This window comes from Schistocerca gregaria, chromosome 5 (assembly GCF_023897955.1).
Source record: "Schistocerca gregaria isolate iqSchGreg1 chromosome 5, iqSchGreg1.2, whole genome shotgun sequence".
NCBI lineage: Eukaryota > Metazoa > Arthropoda > Insecta > Orthoptera > Acrididae > Schistocerca > Schistocerca gregaria.
Window position 1 is genome coordinate 531654932 of NC_064924.1, and position 17429 is coordinate 531672360.

General features: G+C 39.8%; 1 protein-coding gene across 3 annotated transcripts in view; it reads right to left on the reverse strand.

Moving 5' to 3' along the window:
- The window catches only part of LOC126273123 (muskelin), a 129762-nt gene extending 112567 nt beyond the window's left edge, over positions 1-17195 (reverse strand). The window contains exons 1-5 of one of the 3 annotated variants that reach the window (XM_049976580.1): positions 17090-17194; positions 16857-16979; positions 16576-16645; positions 16349-16491; positions 7638-7836 (exon numbers count right to left, since the gene is read on the reverse strand). In XM_049976580.1, the coding sequence (XP_049832537.1) occupies positions 7638-7836; positions 16349-16491; positions 16576-16645; positions 16857-16942 (498 nt within the window). In that variant the 5' untranslated portion in view covers positions 16943-16979; positions 17090-17194. Of the gene's footprint in view, positions 1-7637; positions 7837-16348; positions 16492-16575; positions 16646-16856; positions 16983-17089 lie in introns of all 3 variants that reach the window. The other 2 variants (XM_049976578.1, XM_049976581.1) reach the window with 2 other exon arrangements.
- Positions 17196-17429: the final 234 nt, after the last annotated feature.

Consider the following 17429-nt stretch of genomic DNA (forward strand, 5'->3'; position numbering starts at 1 on the left):
TAAGTAAGCATCCTGGCTGATCACATGCATCCTTTCATGTCCATTGTGCATTCGGATGGACTCTGGCAAATCCAGGAGGACAATGACACACCCCACACATCCAAAATTGCTACAGAGTGGCTCCAGGAACACTCTTCTGAGTTTAAATATCTGCGCTGGCCACCAAACTCCCCAGGCATGAACATTATTGAGCATATCTGGGATGAAACTTCCTGGCAGATTAAAACTGTGTGCCTGACAGACTCGAACTCAGGACCTTTGCCTTTCGCAGACTAATGCTCTATTATCTGAGCAAGGTTCGCAGAAAAGCTTCAGTGAAGTTCGAAAGGTAGGAGGTGAGGTGCTGGCAGAATTGAAGCTGTGAGAAGGGGCCGTGAGTCGCGCTTGGGTAGCTCAGATGGTAGAGCACTTGCCCGCAAAGGTCCCGAGTTCGAGTCTCGGTCTGGCACACAGTTTTAATCTGCCAGGAAGTTTAATATCAGTGTACACTCCACTGCAGAGTGAAGATTTCATCCTGGAGTCATATCTGGGATGCCTTGCAATATGCTGTTCAGAAGACATCTCCACCCTCTCGTACTCTTAAGGATTTATGGACAACCCAGCAAAATTCATGGTGTCAATTCTCTCTGGCACTACTTCAGACGTAAGTAAAGCTCATGCCATGTTGTGTTTTGGCACTTCTGCATGCTCGCAGGGACCCTATGCACTATTAGGCAGGTGTACCAGTTTCTTTGGTTCTTCAGTGTGACACTGTTACAGGAATACTATTCTGAAAACAAAATTTAGTGTCAATGAAGTGTTTGTTAACACAAAGAAAAGAAGAGCTGATGGGCCAAACTATGGATCCAAAGGTATCAGGATCCTATCCCCAGTCAGTCTTAGGATTTCAATTTGTTGCTTATCACTTCTTTCGCCGTTGGCAATAATTGCTAGTATGAAAAATGCAGAGTTGCACAATAGTCTGGAGCCCACGTTAAACTGTAGGCCCCAATAGCCAGCTATGTAAATGCAATGGTAAACAATCTCCAGAAGGCCCATGCCTAGTACACAAGTGGGGTATACAAATCACTCTTCAGATTGATGAGAGTTTTTACTTTTTTTATGGTTGATTTTCAGGCCTACTTTCAAACTCGTTCTAATAAGTTATTTTGTAGCTGAACTTTAACTCACTCACTGCTAAACAGTACAACAGCATCTCAAAAATTTAGGTTGCTCAGGTATGTCCCACTCCCTTCATTTTCCCAGTTTTACTATCTCAAAACCTTCTCTGGTGTTTCTGAAAATGTTTTTAGCTTCTGGAACTTCCTTGCAACTCATATTTCAGTTTTGAATGTCTCACAAACGTGATGAAGTCTAATGGAATCTGTTAACACTGGTGTACGAGTTGAATCAATGCTTTGTTTCTGCCATTATAGATTTTGTTGGAAGTGATCAAATGCTTTCTTAAAATTTATTATTCTCAGGCAGAATAGCAATTGATATTCAATGCTCCATTAATTTCATTCATGACTTGCAAATGGTTCAACGTGCTATAGCTACAGGGGGTGGACAAAAATAAGGGAACACCAAACATAAATGCAGATGCTAGCCAAGCCTGCAGGTCACACTGCTGTATTTGAGCATGAATGGCACTTGTGCAATATCCTCGATTTGTTGCAAGCGTCAGTCGCAGTCAGAACATTGTTCTGTGCAGTTGTGAGTACATTACGTCAGAGCTAAGCGAGTAAAAATGTGAGCAACCTGTTGGTGCTGTGGTGTAACAGGTTGTCCCACCTCTTCCTTGCAATCAAGTGAAAGGCATTTGTGTTAAATTGTTGTTCAGGTAGCTAGTATGTACAAAATTTTTATAGTGCATGTGCTGGAATTATTAACATTCAAAATGGGAGCGTCACAAGCGAGTGTCTCACAACACCAACTGAGCACCTTCACCTGCAATGAAGGGGTCATGGCTTGGTGATACGCACACGCTGTATTGTCACCCAATATTATTACAATTTTAAGTAGGAGTAATTCTGAGTTTTGGTAAAAACCAAGTAAGTGTGAATTATCACAACAGGAGAAGTATACAAGGTAGCTTGACAAGAACAACGTGAACAAGAAGTAGTATTTACATGTGGAAATAACTGTCAACAAGTTAGTCAAGAAACATTAAGTACACAATTTGGAAGTTTTCAGCATGTTGATACTGAGGCTATAAGTGCAGCAGTGATCTCCAAGAACAACTCTGCAGCAGCCAACCAACATTATAGCAGTATGGCTTTACTTTGCAGGGTGGCAGCTGGTCAGATAACTACGCAATAACTGCACGGCAGTTGATCATGACATCACTTTGTCTAAATGCGACACATTGGTGGTGCAGTACAGCTGCCTGTGTGTCCATTAGGTGAGCTGCAAAAAGTCCCAAGCTGAGGTTTTTTGCCTGCTCATTTGGTGTGTGGAATTAAAGATATGACTTTTCTTTGTGTTTAATATTGTGAAACAATATTTTGGTGCTATTTAGCGGGAATACTGTTGTTCTTACCGTATATCCATCACCACTTGCAAAATGAAGGGAAATTAAGCAGCCTTATTTGCTAAATTAGAAGAATTGCCAAATATTATGAAAACCCAAACAGAGGAGTTAAAGAGTGCAAAACCTAAAAGGAGGAATTAAAAAGTAGTATTACTACACTTCAAACTCAAGGGGAAGGATTAAATAATAATAATAAAACCAGTTGAGAAGAGTTACCTAGTAATATCAAATGGACAACCATTAGAGGACATGCAAACAAAAGCAGAAAAAATTTCTAGTATAGAAAATACGTCAGCCAAATTACCTAAGGAGTTACAGAGTGAAATAGAGAAACAATGACAACTGGTAAGGACGAATAGTGTTGAGAATCAGTGGACAAAGTTCAAAACCATCGTACAATATGCGTTAGATGAGTATGTGCCAAGCAAGATTGTAAGAGATGGAAAAGGGCCACCGTGGTACAACAACCGAGTTAGAAAACTGCTGCCAAAGCAAAGGGAACTTCATAGCGATCATAAACATAGCCAACGCCTTGCAAACAAACAGAAATTATGCAAAGCGAAACGTAATGTGAGGAGGGCCACGCAACAGACATTCAATGAATTCGAAAGAAAAGTTCTCTGTACTGACTTGGCAGAAAATCCTAAGAAATTTTGGTCTTATGTCAAAGCGGTAGGTGGATCAAAACAAAATGTCCAGACACACTGTGACCAAAATGGTACTGAAAAAGAGGATGACAGACTAAAGGCCGAAATAGTAAATGTCTTTTTCCAAAGCTGTTTCACAGAGGAAGACTGCACTGTAGTTCCTTCTCTAGATTGTCGCACAGATGACAAAATGGTAGATATCAAAATAGACGACAGAGGGATAGAGAAACAAGTAAAATCACTCAAAAGAGCAAAGGCCGCTGGACCTGATGGGATAACAGTTCTATTTTACACAGGAACTTGCCCCCCTTCTTGCAGCGGTGTACGGTAGGTCTCTAGAAGAGCGTAGCGTTCTGAAGGATTGGAAAAGGGCACAGGTCATCCTCGTTTTCAAGAAGGGATGTAGAACAGATATGCAGAACTATAGACTTATATCTCTAACGTCAATCAGTTTTAGAATTTTGGAACACGTATTATGTTAGAGTATAATGACTTTTCTGGAAATTAGAAATCTACTCTGTAGGAATCAGCATGGGTTTCAAAAAAGACGATCATGTGAAACCCAGCTCGTGCTATTCGCCACGAGACTCAGAGGGCCATAGACACGGGTTCCCGGGTAGATGCCGTGTTTCTTTACTTCTCCAAGGCCTTCGATACAGTTCCCCCACAGTCGTTTAATGAACAAAGTAAGAGCATATGGACTATCAGACCAATTGTGTGATTGGATTGAAGAGTTCCTAGATAACAGAACGCAGCATGTCATTCTCAATGAAGAGAAGTCTTCCGAAGTAAGAGTGATTTCAGGTGTGCCGCAGGGGAGTGTCATAGGACCGTTGCTATTCACAATGTACATAAATGACCTTGTGGATGACATCGGAAGTTCACTGAGGATTTTTGCGGATGATGATGTGGAATATCAAAAGGTTGTAACATTGGAAAATTTTACTGAAATGCAGGAGGATCTGCAGCGAATTGATGCATGGTGCAGGGAATGGCAATTGAATCTCAATGTAGACAAGTGTAATGTGCTGCGAATACATAGAAAGATAGATCCCATATCATTTAGCTACAATATAGCAGGTCAGCAACTGGAAGCAGTTAATTCCATAAATTATCTGGGAGTACGCATTAGGAGTGATTTAAAATGGAATGATCATATAAAGTTGATTGTATCCATACCAGATAGGGTTGATAGAAGAGATAGATAAGATCCAAGGGAGAGCAGCGCGCTTCATTACAGGATCATTTAGTAATTGCGAAAGCGTTAAGGAGATGATGGATAAACTCCAGTGGAAGACTCTGCAGGAGAGACTCTCAGTAGCTTGTTGGTTTCGAGAACATACCTTCACCGAGGAGTCAAGCAGTATATTGCTCTCTCCTACGTATATCTCGCGAAGAGACCATGAGGATAAAATCAGAGAGATTAGAGCCCACACAGTGGCATACCAACAATCCTCCTTTCCATGAACAATACGAAACTGGAATAGACGGGAGGACCAATAGAGGTACTCAAGGTACCCTCCACCACACACCGTCAGGTGGCTTGCGGAGTATGGATGTAGATGTAGATGCTTACAGACGTGCAGAAAAATCATTGACTGGAAAGTTGTAGTGATCTGCTGGATGAATAAAAGACACAAACACAACAATTTCGTCGTCGTCATCGTCGTCATCTTCGGAGATAACTACATACTACTACAAGCCAGAAACCGAAAGACAGTCCATGATGTGGCAACATATGAATTCTGTAACTTGTAAAATGACATAGCCCTTTCTTGTAAAACAACAGAGTTATTTGCTTGTATCATGATACGTACATTATTTTGGGATAGGCAAGGTGTGATCCTTTTGGACGACAGGAAGGCTAAAGCAACTATCAGTTCACAATACTTCACAACAACAATGATTAGGTTGCAAGACATAATGTCCTCTCAACCCACAGAGGAAGACAAAACTTCTGCTTGCGACAGTGACTCAAGATCCCAAAACAATTCTGTGCCGTTAGAACTGATCAAATTTGACTGGACTATCCTACTGCATACAGCCTACAGTCTTCATTTAGCATCGTCAAATGTCCATCTCTTTGGACCTCTGAAGATAGACTACGAGTTCAATATTTTCCAGATTCAATGTTACGGTCAAAGCTGTAAGGCGGGGACTAGCCTCAGCTGGTTCATGTTTATACGAGTGCATTTTCATTGTTGGCGAAAGTGCACAACAAAAATAATACTGAGTATGTGAAAACATTACAGTATGAAGCTGAACTCTTTTATATAAAACTGTGCTATTGTCATGGATGTCCATACAGTAGTTTGCAAAGGGAGGGGGGAGGCTAGACCTGGGCGTAGGAAGTATTTTTAATACTTTGGAAGATGAATGGAGACTTAAATATCAATAAAAAAAAGTTCCAGTTCCAACATTGTTAAAAACCTGCATAATACCGGCCTTTAAACCACTTTCTTGAAAGAAAAACAACTGAGTCCATTATCTTATTTCCTTTACTTGAGAATGAGGGAGGGTGGAGGGGCATGGTCCCCCTTGCCCCAAAATGTAGGCACCCTTCACTATTGTGCTCTCAGTATCTTTTGGACATTAAATGAAAATAAATGGGAAGCATTAATTTCAGGATGACTCTCATAATAGTTAAAGCACCGAGAAGTATACAAGGCATACAAAGAAGACTCAAATTATTGCTGTCAGACAATGATCTTCCATGGGGCTGTAAGTAATCACACACATACAAGCATGCAACCTGCACATGCATGTGCATGTGTGCACACACATGCACGCATGCGTGCACCCATTTACCAATGTGGTGGGTTGCCTCTATCGCTTTCATTATTTGAGACAATTACTGCATCATAGGGGCTAATGAATAAACCATTCTAGTATAGGAACGAGACCTGAGCACAGTTCACTGCTGTTCTCAAAGTCTGAACTATAATGTTTGTGATTATCTTACAGTTTCAGTGAGGGGAAAAATTCAAGAAATGAAGTAAATAAATAAAAGCAAAAATTTAAGGAGGGGGAAAGATAAAAGTGAAGAACACAAAGCAAAATTGTCACAGACACGGAAGTAATATATAGCACACATGAGATGCTGCCTCATGTTTCTTTAAGCACCATTACAGAACTAAGAACTTACAGTTAGCCTATACCGTGCTCTAATGGTCACAGTATCCAAATGTGAGAATGTATGTGGTGTTACTTTTTGAATTACCAGCAATGAATCCACTCTTTCTCTACAGAATTACGAATGATACACATTAAGCTATGATTAGCAGGATTAACGCCTTTCCAAAAACTCCGTTATTTTCATTTCAATATCCAATTCACTGTGTGTTTGGAACCATTTTTTTCAGTGTTTGATAAGGTTAAACAGAGAAACCAAAACCAGCAAAATCTAACATAAGAGTATATTACATAACAATGTTTCCATGTGTGCACTGGAGATATCAAACAGTACACAATGGAAGTGGCAAAAATGGCTACACTGGCATTATTCTGCAAAGTGTTACTTGCTTGTGCATCATGGAATGAATTACAAAATGGTTCAAATGGCTCTAAGCACTATGGGACTTAACATCTGAGGTTATCAGTCCCCTGGACCTAGAACTACTTAAACCTAACTAACCTAAGGACATAACACACATCTATGCCCGAGGCTGGATTCAAACCTGCGACCATAGCAGCAGTGCGGATCCAGACTGAAGCACCTAGAACCGCTCGGCCACAGCGAAATGAATTACATCAAAATTCCTTCTGTAATTGGCATTTACAAAAATTATAACTAAAGGAAAATGCACTGGCATAAAAAAAGCCTCTAAATTGATCTTGACAGCAATAAACACATCAGCCATAAAAACACAAAAACTGGACTGTGGAAACTACCATGGGTCTTCAAACGTTACTTTGAACCATTCACTACTGATGGTGGTATCTTAAACAAGGACCTACTGAGACAAAATGACAAGAAAATACAAGTTCCTCCCACTAGTACAGTCATATCACATACTCTACATTTCAGTAGAGCCACTACACTTCAATGTTTTCAGATCATGACACAGTCAGAGAAGACAGAAGACAATATATTAACTCTATGTTGAGTAAGAGGGCAGAGGAGGGCAGAGGTGGGCGGAGCGGAGATGGGGGGACATATTCTTTATGAGTAGCTAGAAGCTAACAGCATAATACTCTATCCAATTATTATGCTTTGTAGAAGAATTTACCTAGAATGTGCATGGGACATATAGAAACATTCATATTGTGATTAACAATGATTTCATAAATACTGTTTATTGTCAACATGCGAAACTTAGTTATCTCCTGCAACATTTATTTTGTTAAGTACCACTCAGGTTTTTAGGTCACATCCACTAAGGAACTGAACCATCAGTTAACAGGTTTACTGTATAGACACAACATTATTGCTTTTCCTGCAAAGGTCAATGAGAGGAAGGTAATGAGAGATTACTTACTGCATTGTACCAATCCAAGCAAGGTTTAACAACATCCCAGTCATCTATTCCACATAGTTCCACAAACCAAATGCTAAAGTTGAAGCTAGGTCCCCAAGACTGTAGTGGCATAATTTTGATGAAACGAAATGGGACAGGATGATCTCTCACAGTATGACGCAACTGAAATGTTTCTGGTGAACTGTCATTCTTCAAGCCACTGAAACAAAAATAGCAAACCTTGCACTAAATTTAAGAAAAATAGTCACATATTGATGCAGTATTCATTCTTTGTCCAATGACCCATTTAAAAACGCTGTAAAATAATTATCAAACATATTCTAGCAGAACTAAAATACCCAACATTTAAAATTGAGTAGTAATATAAGATTATACACAAGGCATAATTAGTTTCAAAAACCACTTACTACAATATGTCACTTTGCAATACCAGCTAACATAAAATGTCACAGGAATAGTGTGACAACGATTTTCATTGATGCAGAAACTACAGTTTATCATTTGATAAGTGAGACAATATTATGAAGTAAAGTAACCACAATCACTTTTTTCCACACCTCCAGATGCTGCTGATGCTAAGCTTTTAGCTGCTGTCAAATGGTTATTAGAATGTTGTGCCCTGTATGGGAGAGCAACAGTGTGAAGGTGCCTTGGGTATTCAACAAATTTTATATGCTAGACATACAAGGAGGAAATGCAACCTTATAGAAAATAATGTTCTCCCAGCCTCAGGAAAAAAAAAAAATAAGAGTGGGACGGACAGAACTTGAATGTCTCTGTGGTCACCCGAATTCCCTCTTCATAGGCTACATTGAGGAGACACATACTGTGCAACCATAATAAAAAAATGAATCTCCGAAACTTAAAAAACTCATTTTGTATGCTTCCCATGTCTTGTGACTAACACACTGTAAAATATAGGATGCTTTCAGGATTTGTGCTTTCAGATATCTCAGATGTAGCAATCAGCTAAGCTTACAGAAACTTCCTGGCAGATTTAAACTGTTTGCTACACTGTGCTCAAACCTGGAACCTTCACCTATTGCTGCATGTGCTCTTACAAACTGAGCTATCCGAGCATGATTTATTACCTGCCCTCACAGCTGTATTTCCACCAGTATCTCATCACAACCCAGTTTCAATCCACCAGGAAGTTTCAAATCAACGCATATTCCGCTGCAGAGTGAAAATTCATTCTGGAAGCGATGTGTATTGTTAAGAACAAGACCTAGCACCCTTGAAAATTTCTAAAATACAAAATGGCATCCCTCATTCTAAAGTCTGGAGGATTAATATTCATTGTGAATGTTTGCAAAGAACATCCTCTTTATTGTGTGGCGACTAAAAAAAAGAAAACATAAAATCTTCTGCAAATAAAGACCATTGCAACAGACTTCTTACTGTGGACATTACATAATCGGAGAGCCACCTAGAATGTGAAGACACTCAAGAGGCCTGGTAAGATACAAGAAATTGGGAATGAACTAGATAAGTATCAAGTCAAAATAGCAGCAATACAAGAAACTAGATGGAAAGGGCAAGGAATGATAGCATAGGGGGAACACACAATTATTTATATTGGTGGAGATACAGGCCTTTATAGCACTGGTTTCCTTCTACATAAGTCTATTAAGGCTAATGTAATTGGTTTTATGGTAGTAAGTGGCAGAATGTGTTCTCTAAGGACGAGGGCAATTTTTTTAAATGTTACAATAGTAAATGTCTACGCCCCTACAGAGGACGCAGATGAAGATGCAAAGGCTGTATTTTATGCCAAATTGGAAAAAGAAATTGGTAAAATTCAAAGGCATGATGTGAAAATAATACTTAGAGACCTAAATGAAAAAAAAAAAAAAAAAAAAAAAAAAACAGGGAAAGAAGAAGTATATAGAAGTGTAACAGGAAAGGAAATCCTACACAATGACAGTAATGATGATGGGCTCAGACATAGACTTCGCCAGTGGGAAGAACATGATAATGCAAAGCACCTATCACCCAATGAAAGATATTAAGAAATGTGCATGTGTATCACCAGATGGAACCACAAGAAACCAAATAGATCATGTACTCATAGACAAAAGGCATGCATCAGATATTATGGACATTAGCAGCTGCAGAGGGACAGATGGAGACACACACCACTACTTAGTATGAATTAGATATAGGCAGAAGATAGATTTGGTAAGACACCAAAGCAATATGATAAGAATGAAACAATATATAAAGACTCCAAATGAAGGAAACATAAGAAGAATATAGGAAGAAACTAGAAGAGATATCGGAAGAAGGGAGAAACATAGGAAATGAAGATAATGTGGAAACTAAATGGGAGTTGTTGAAAACGGGCATTAGTGTAGCTGCAGAAGAGATACTGGGGAGAGAACAACACAAAAGGATGGTTAAGTGGTTCGACAAGGAATGCTTAATGGTAATACAAGAGAGAAATGAAGCAAGATAAACAATGTTGCAAAGGAATACGAGGTTAGCGGTAGAAGAATACAGAGAAAAGAGGAAAAGAGCAGATAAGCTGTGTGGGGTAAAGAAAAGGCAGCATGAAAGGAGAAGGATAGAGCAACTGGACGAAATGGGAGACAATAAAGAGATCAGAAGGCTCTATGAAAGAACAAGGGATTTGAAGAAAGGCTTCCAACCTGGAGCAGTTTTCTGTAAGGATAAGGGCGGAAATGTAATTGAAGATAAAAGCAAAGTCATAGAAAGGTGGCAAAAATATTTTACCGAACTGCTCGATGGGAAAGAAGGGGATAAAGAAGAAGGAACTGTGATTGAGAATGAAAGGGAACAGCACTCAAAATTGGAATCAGAGTTAGATGTAGAGGATCGGGAAGAGGAAGCAGTAGCAGAACTAGAGGAAGTGAAGAATACTATGAAGAGCCTTAAAAAAAAATAATAATAATAATAATAATAATAATAATAATAATAATAATAATAATAAAAGAAGCAGCAGGAGAAGATTGCACAGAGGCCAAGAAAGGGTGCGAAAGAAAGCGGAGGAGGCAGTTCATGAATCGATAAAGGAAATATGGATAAAGGAGGTAATGCTTAAGGACTGGAACATGGAAATTATCTGCCCATTACATACAAAAAGGCGACAAGTCAATGTAGCAATTATCGTGGAATCACTCTCTTGGACGTAACATTTAAGATATTTAGTAAAATTTTAGCCTCCAGACTTGGAGGGATGATAGAAGCAACTATCAGGCTTCATTTAGGAGAAACAGATCCATGATGGATCAGATATATTTATTAAGACAAATGCTGGAGAAGTTTTATGAGTATGACAAGCAACTACATCAGTTGTACATTGATTTTAAGCAAGTGTACAACAGCCTACACAAGAAGAAAATTATACAGATCATGAAAGAATTTAGAATCCTACTAAAACTGGTCAATTTAACAGAAATGACAATGAAAGCAACAGTTTGTAAAGTAAGAATAGAGCAAGAACTGTCTGGTGAAATCCAAGTACAGAGGGGGCTACGACAGGGGGCTGTGATCTCTACAACGCTACTTAATTTAGTTTTAGAAAATATGATGCAACAAATGCTGATAAACCCAGGAGGAACAATACTTAATCAGCAAGTTCAAGTGGTAGCATATGCAGATGACATAGCATTAACCAATTGCGCCGCCAGAAATTCATAAACAGTTTCGTCAGTGGAAAAACAAAAGCCATTGTCAATGTTCCACGAGTAAAAACAATCGAGACATCGCTGAAGACGCTGCTCAATGAAGCAAGTCTGTGGAGAACTGCAATAGATGGCAAAATTGTCAACAAAAAGGGAACTGGAGATGCCTGGTGGGAGACAGACCATTGTAAGGTTAATGGCGACGACAAACAGGACGAAGCTCAGGACGCAACCCTGAGGCACACCATTTTCCTGGTAAAGGTGTCCAAGGGAAACACACACATACCTTGAAAACTCAATCTTTTAAAAATTTCTAAAGGGAATGTGGTAGGCAGCCACAAAAGCCCCATGTGCAGAGAGTACGGAGGATACCAATCCTCCAGCAGGTGTCTTACGCTTCCTCTAAATTGAAAAACCATGCCCACATTCTGCAATTTCCACAGAAAACCATTCATGACAGGGGTGGACAAAGTGACGGGATGGTCAACTGCAGTACGCCATGTTCAAAATCCACACTGTGCAATGGTTAGTAAATTGCGAGACTTTAGCCACCATACCAGCCGGGCATGAACCACATGTTCCATCACCTTGCGAACACAGCTGGTGAGAGAAATGGAGCTGTGCCCAGAAGGAAGCTGTCTGTCTTTACTGGGCTTACGTATGGGTATGACAGTGGCTTCACATCAGTGTCTGGGAAACATGCACTATGCCAAGATGCAATTGTACATATTAAGCAGAAAGTGCTTGCCCACAAGAGAAAGGTGCTGCAACATTTAAATGTGAACAGCATCTGGCCTGGGGTGGAGTATCAGGATGAAGTGAGAGCATAATGTAGCTCCCTCATAGTAAAGGCAGGATTGTAGCACTCATGATTCGGAGTCAGAAGGTTATTGTCCGAGTCACCTAAAATTGTTTCCACGGGAGGATGCCAGGGTGATAGTGGAAGGAGCTCGAAATCTCAGCAAAATGGCGGCCCAAGGTGTTTGAGAAAGCAATAGGGGTCCACAATGACATCATCTGCTACTGTCAGGCCAGAAATTGGGGAATGTATCTTGGTCCCAGAGAGCCGTCGGAGGTTGGTCCACATAATGGAAGAGCAAGTGGAACTGTTAAAAGAGCTAGTGAATGAAATCTACCTAGCTTTCTTGTTATCCCGAAGGATGCAATGACACTGTGCATGCATCTGTTTATAATGAATATAGGACAGAGAGCACGTCTCCGCACTCTAACTGCACCGAAGCACGCCTCAGTCCACCAAGGGACCGGGACATGGCATAGTAAAGAGAAAGTGTGAGGAATGGAATGTACTGTGGTGGTAAGGATAATGTTTGTAAGTTATTCCCCCTGGTCATTACAACTGGGAAAATGTTGTTCGTCGTAGGTCACCAGGGAGGACTAAAGCCTTCAGTCATCCTTAGTAAGCTGTCATTTTGGTGTGCCTGGAGGTGAGATAGGAGTCAGCAAACTGATAGCACATGGGAAATGGTCACTCAAGTATGTGTCAGGGAGAACAGACCACCCAAAACAATGGCAAACTGGGCAGTGCAGAAGGTTACATCCTAATGGGAATAGGTGTGCATGGAGTCTAATAGGAACAAGAGAGCCCCTGTGTTAAAGCAGAAAAGGTTAAGTTTACTGAGAAAGTCAGCCACGAGGGCATCTCTCGGACATGTTCTATAAGAACCCTAAAGGGGATGGTGCACACTAAAGTCACTTTTACCACGTAATTATCTTGCAGTCACTGGTCTTAAAGTTACTTTCTGTAGTGGACCTGCCATGGACCCTGATGTGTTTACTTCTTCACCTTCTGTAGTGGGCAAGTGCTGAAAAGCAGCTCTGTTATTTTCAGGCTACTAAATGATGCAAACAGCTTTGTGGTAACTTTTCTGTATTTTACACGCAATGTTTCCCCGTGAAGCTTCTGTCAGAATTGTGGCTGAACAGGTGTCTCTTAACTAGTAGCTCCTACCAATTTTACATTTCAAAACAGAATGAAGTTCTCATTTATGATCTTCAGTTGTTCAGGCACTGACATTGTCACCTGTACCCTTTGTTCTGAGACTTCCAAGGTGCCACCAAACTATGATGTCAAAGTACAAGTAGGCCTCCACACCAGATGGAGATGTGCATTCAGCAGCACGCCTAGTCAATGTTCTGAGCTGCTGTCCTTTACATTACTCTACGCATATGGCAAACCAGATCATGCACAGTGGGATGCTCCACACTTCAGAAGAACCTAAACAAATGTTTTTGGTTTACATCAATATCTTTCACTCGCCTATGTGGTTAGAAGTGGAACACATTATTCCTCAGAATCACCATATTACACCACACCAGCCCCAGGCCTGAACCCGGGATCTATGCCTTTGCCTTGGAACATAGGAGACAAGGTAATGGCAGAAGTATGGCTGAGAGGGTGGGCCACGAGTCCTGTTCAGATAGCTCAGTCGGTACAGAACTTGATCACCAAAGGCAAGGTTGTAACAAGCCAAAGGCAAATTCTTTTCAATAGGTTACACAGGAACAAACTAAGCAGCCCTGATACTGAGCCCAACTTTGCAAGGTAATTACTATTTATATACAAATATGAAGCAAGTTTTCCTTACACATTTGTTTTAACGTTATCTAAACTATGGGATAGTGCAAACAATGTAATAATAAACATTTGAATTTTTCATTATGTACGGACATTATAATCCTTAGCAAAGCCCAAGGTCTAAGTAAGGCTGAAAGATGATAACTTGGTTGCCAGTCAATGAGTGTGGCAATATTCCCACATCCCTTTTTATGAAACATTTCATCTGTCCACTGTTTTCTCATCTGCTGCATAGAACCAGCAGCTGAAACACCACTTTTTGTTCCCATCATACCTCAACTTGAGTGCTGACAACATTGCTGCACAAGTACCTCCAAAACTCACCCCAATTTTGACTTTTCCCAAACTTTATGGTGAGAATCACAATTTAAAAAAAGCACCAAAAACTGGCCATATGAGATTATTTTTACATTAGTCCATACGACAACATATGTTTATGACGGGTACTATTTCAGCATTGTCATCTTTTTTTCTATCATCATGATTGCAACATCAATGAGTGTCATTCTCAAGTGCAAGATTTCATACTTTTGAAAATGTTAAAAAATTTTAACGTCACCCAGCAAAGATATTCACTACATATGATAATCAACATAGCTCAACAGTGGAGTCAGACAACTTTACCACACCAACTTTACTAATCTTGGCACACTGGTGTACTGCTGTGTGTACATTCATAATATAATAAAAACCAGAAATACGGAAACGTCCGATCCCGCCCATCTGCTTTGACCCATGACGTCACAAATATGGCAGAAATGCCCATAAACCAAGATTCCAATATGGCGCACATAAAGTCGGTACGTACACATTACGAGGATGAAAATACATCGAAAAACAAACACACATACTTTTCACAAAAAGCGTAATTACACTAACGGGACAAGCGCAGGAAATTGGGTGTTTCTGGGTGGGAGAAAACTAAATATAAACAAAGTAAGACACCCAACCCCATACAAAACGACGAAGAGAAAAAAAAAAAAAAAAACACAAAACTCCCCAAATAACATTAAACAAATTTTTAATCTGGAATCGGACATTTCTCTTGACCTATATAGCTCAACAGCAGCTCCCGATCCCATAAATTAGGATCAAACACTTCCCTTGGGCCTACATAGCTCAAAAACATCTCCCGATACACACACAGCCACACATTAGGATCGAACACTTCCCTTGATCTGCGCAATGTCAATTTTATCTGTCAGACCCATTCCTGAACAAAAACAACAACCGATTAATTTTACTAAAATTATCACATGATGTACAGTGAACAACAGTAAATTAACCTTCCCACAAAATCGTTAACTCACTGAAACGAATTCCACTACAAACACAACCGACACTCTAACAATTCTGGATAATGAGCAAAAGCAAACAGCCCATTATACCACACAAACAAAAACCCTGAACATACCACCAGAGAGCACAACAAACCCCAACACGACGACATCTACAAACACGCCACACTCACAAATCAAACTCCACACGGTCATGACGTCATACACATCAACACCTTTACGTCACGGGTCAAAGCCGACATTTGGGATTGGACGCTTTTGTCGATCCTAAAAACCAACAATGGACAGAACTGGTGTGGAAAGTGTGTACAGCTGTACATTTGTGTGTATAGGATACTAAAGGAGTACACAATTTGGATTCACTCTTCCAAATGTTAATCATAGTGCATATTCTGTAATCATTTAAATGGTTCTGTTTTGGTTTTCTGCACATTCTATGGCTCCTCTAAAACAAAAAGTAACTAGGACACTATAAAATTGTTTTTATGTTAGGCTGGGGCATTTATTCAACTTCTGACAGTCTCAGGGCACTCACAAGACCATACCTAATTTCATAAGCATCTAGAGAACCTTTAGCAACTAGCTAGCAATAATAATACTATTGAGCAGCACTCGTAGGGAACTACATGCAGGTCATGGCACCAAAGTGCGCGCGAGAGAGTGTCCACAGTCAGAAATAGCCAGGACTAGCCAATGTCTAACTCAGGTTGTAAGCTTGTTCAAATACAGGAGATGTGACATTAACCAAGCATGTTCACATGTCCAACCCCAGGCACCATTCTGACATAACACATCCACTCACAAATATGTTAGATTAGGAAGAGGCTAAATAAGACTTCTGGGTTGGCCTCTAAAAAAGTCAGTTAATTTTCAATAATATTGAGCCACTGTGGTCTGTACTGAAAAAATACTGCAGAGCCCACAGCCCTCCTCCAGAGCGTTTAAACAAACTGTAACAGGTTTGCTGTAAAGGTATGAGAGATAGATACATATGAAGCGGCCCGTACTATGAATCAGCTGCTTTAGATCTCTAATAAAAACCTTGCGCCATATAATGTACGTGTTTATATTACTTTAGGTTTTATATTACTTAGGGTTTTGATTACAAAATTGCAATGTGCTGGATTAATAAAATACCTACAAATCGAGCATATTTCTTCGAATACATACCTATCCAAGAGTTCGATCATGTTTTCGTCTGTCACTCCACCAAACACTTTGAATTTTTTGAGATTGCAAACATGCGTCTTCTCATATTTTCCGAATGTTATGGATAGCACGATAGCAAAATGTTGGAGTTTCAGCGTCAGATACTGTAGGGGAGAAAGAAACTGTACAACAATGCTGTTACTTAATTAACAAAACAAGTATCACATTCTTCACTATGCAACTGCTACCTGCGGCGGATTATTCGTGTCCGATGACCACCGGGATGACTGATCGCTTGACTTGTCTTCTTGAATATTCCTAAAACAAAATTTGCTCAAATCGTATATCCATAAAAGAACAAAGTTAAATTTGTTAGTACGTAATTTCACTAAAGCAAATTTCCGGAATATATATTCATCAATACCTTTACAGGTTAACTACCTTATCGGTCCCGTAATTCCCCACCTCGAATCAATTAATGTACTCACATTCATGATACAGAAACGCCGGGTGAATAGTTTGTACTTACTCAGGTACATAGGATGATGAAAAACTGGAGCACTTATGTATACTATAAGCTAACCTATTCCCTTTTTCCAATTGAAAGGCCGCCATGTTTTAGAGTTGACAAAGGCGGCGGCCAATATTGTTTCTGCTGTAAAACAGGAGACAGTCGGTAAACAAAGGGGGCGTAACATCTATGAATCTAGAGGTAAATGAGAATCAGTGAGGACCATCGCCGACGTGTTAAGCTATACAAACCAAATTTGCACCCTAAAAATAAAGAATTGAAATTTTGTTTAACAGTCGGTTAATACAGCTCTCTGTGGCCGAATCTCTCGCACAGAAACTCACGAACATACATTGCGATCTTTATATGTCACGATACTTCGCTAATACCATAACATATAGTGCCCTACAGTTTGCTTCTCCTCAGTGAATTCAGCTATAATAATTAATGACTCCAGAACAAATGTACTTAATAATAGTTTACAGGAGATAACCTGGGATGAAATTTAAAATTAACTAAGTGTAACATAAAATTCAGTCAGTTCCTTAACATATATATATAAAAAAACATGGATCACTAAGGTAATCAAAG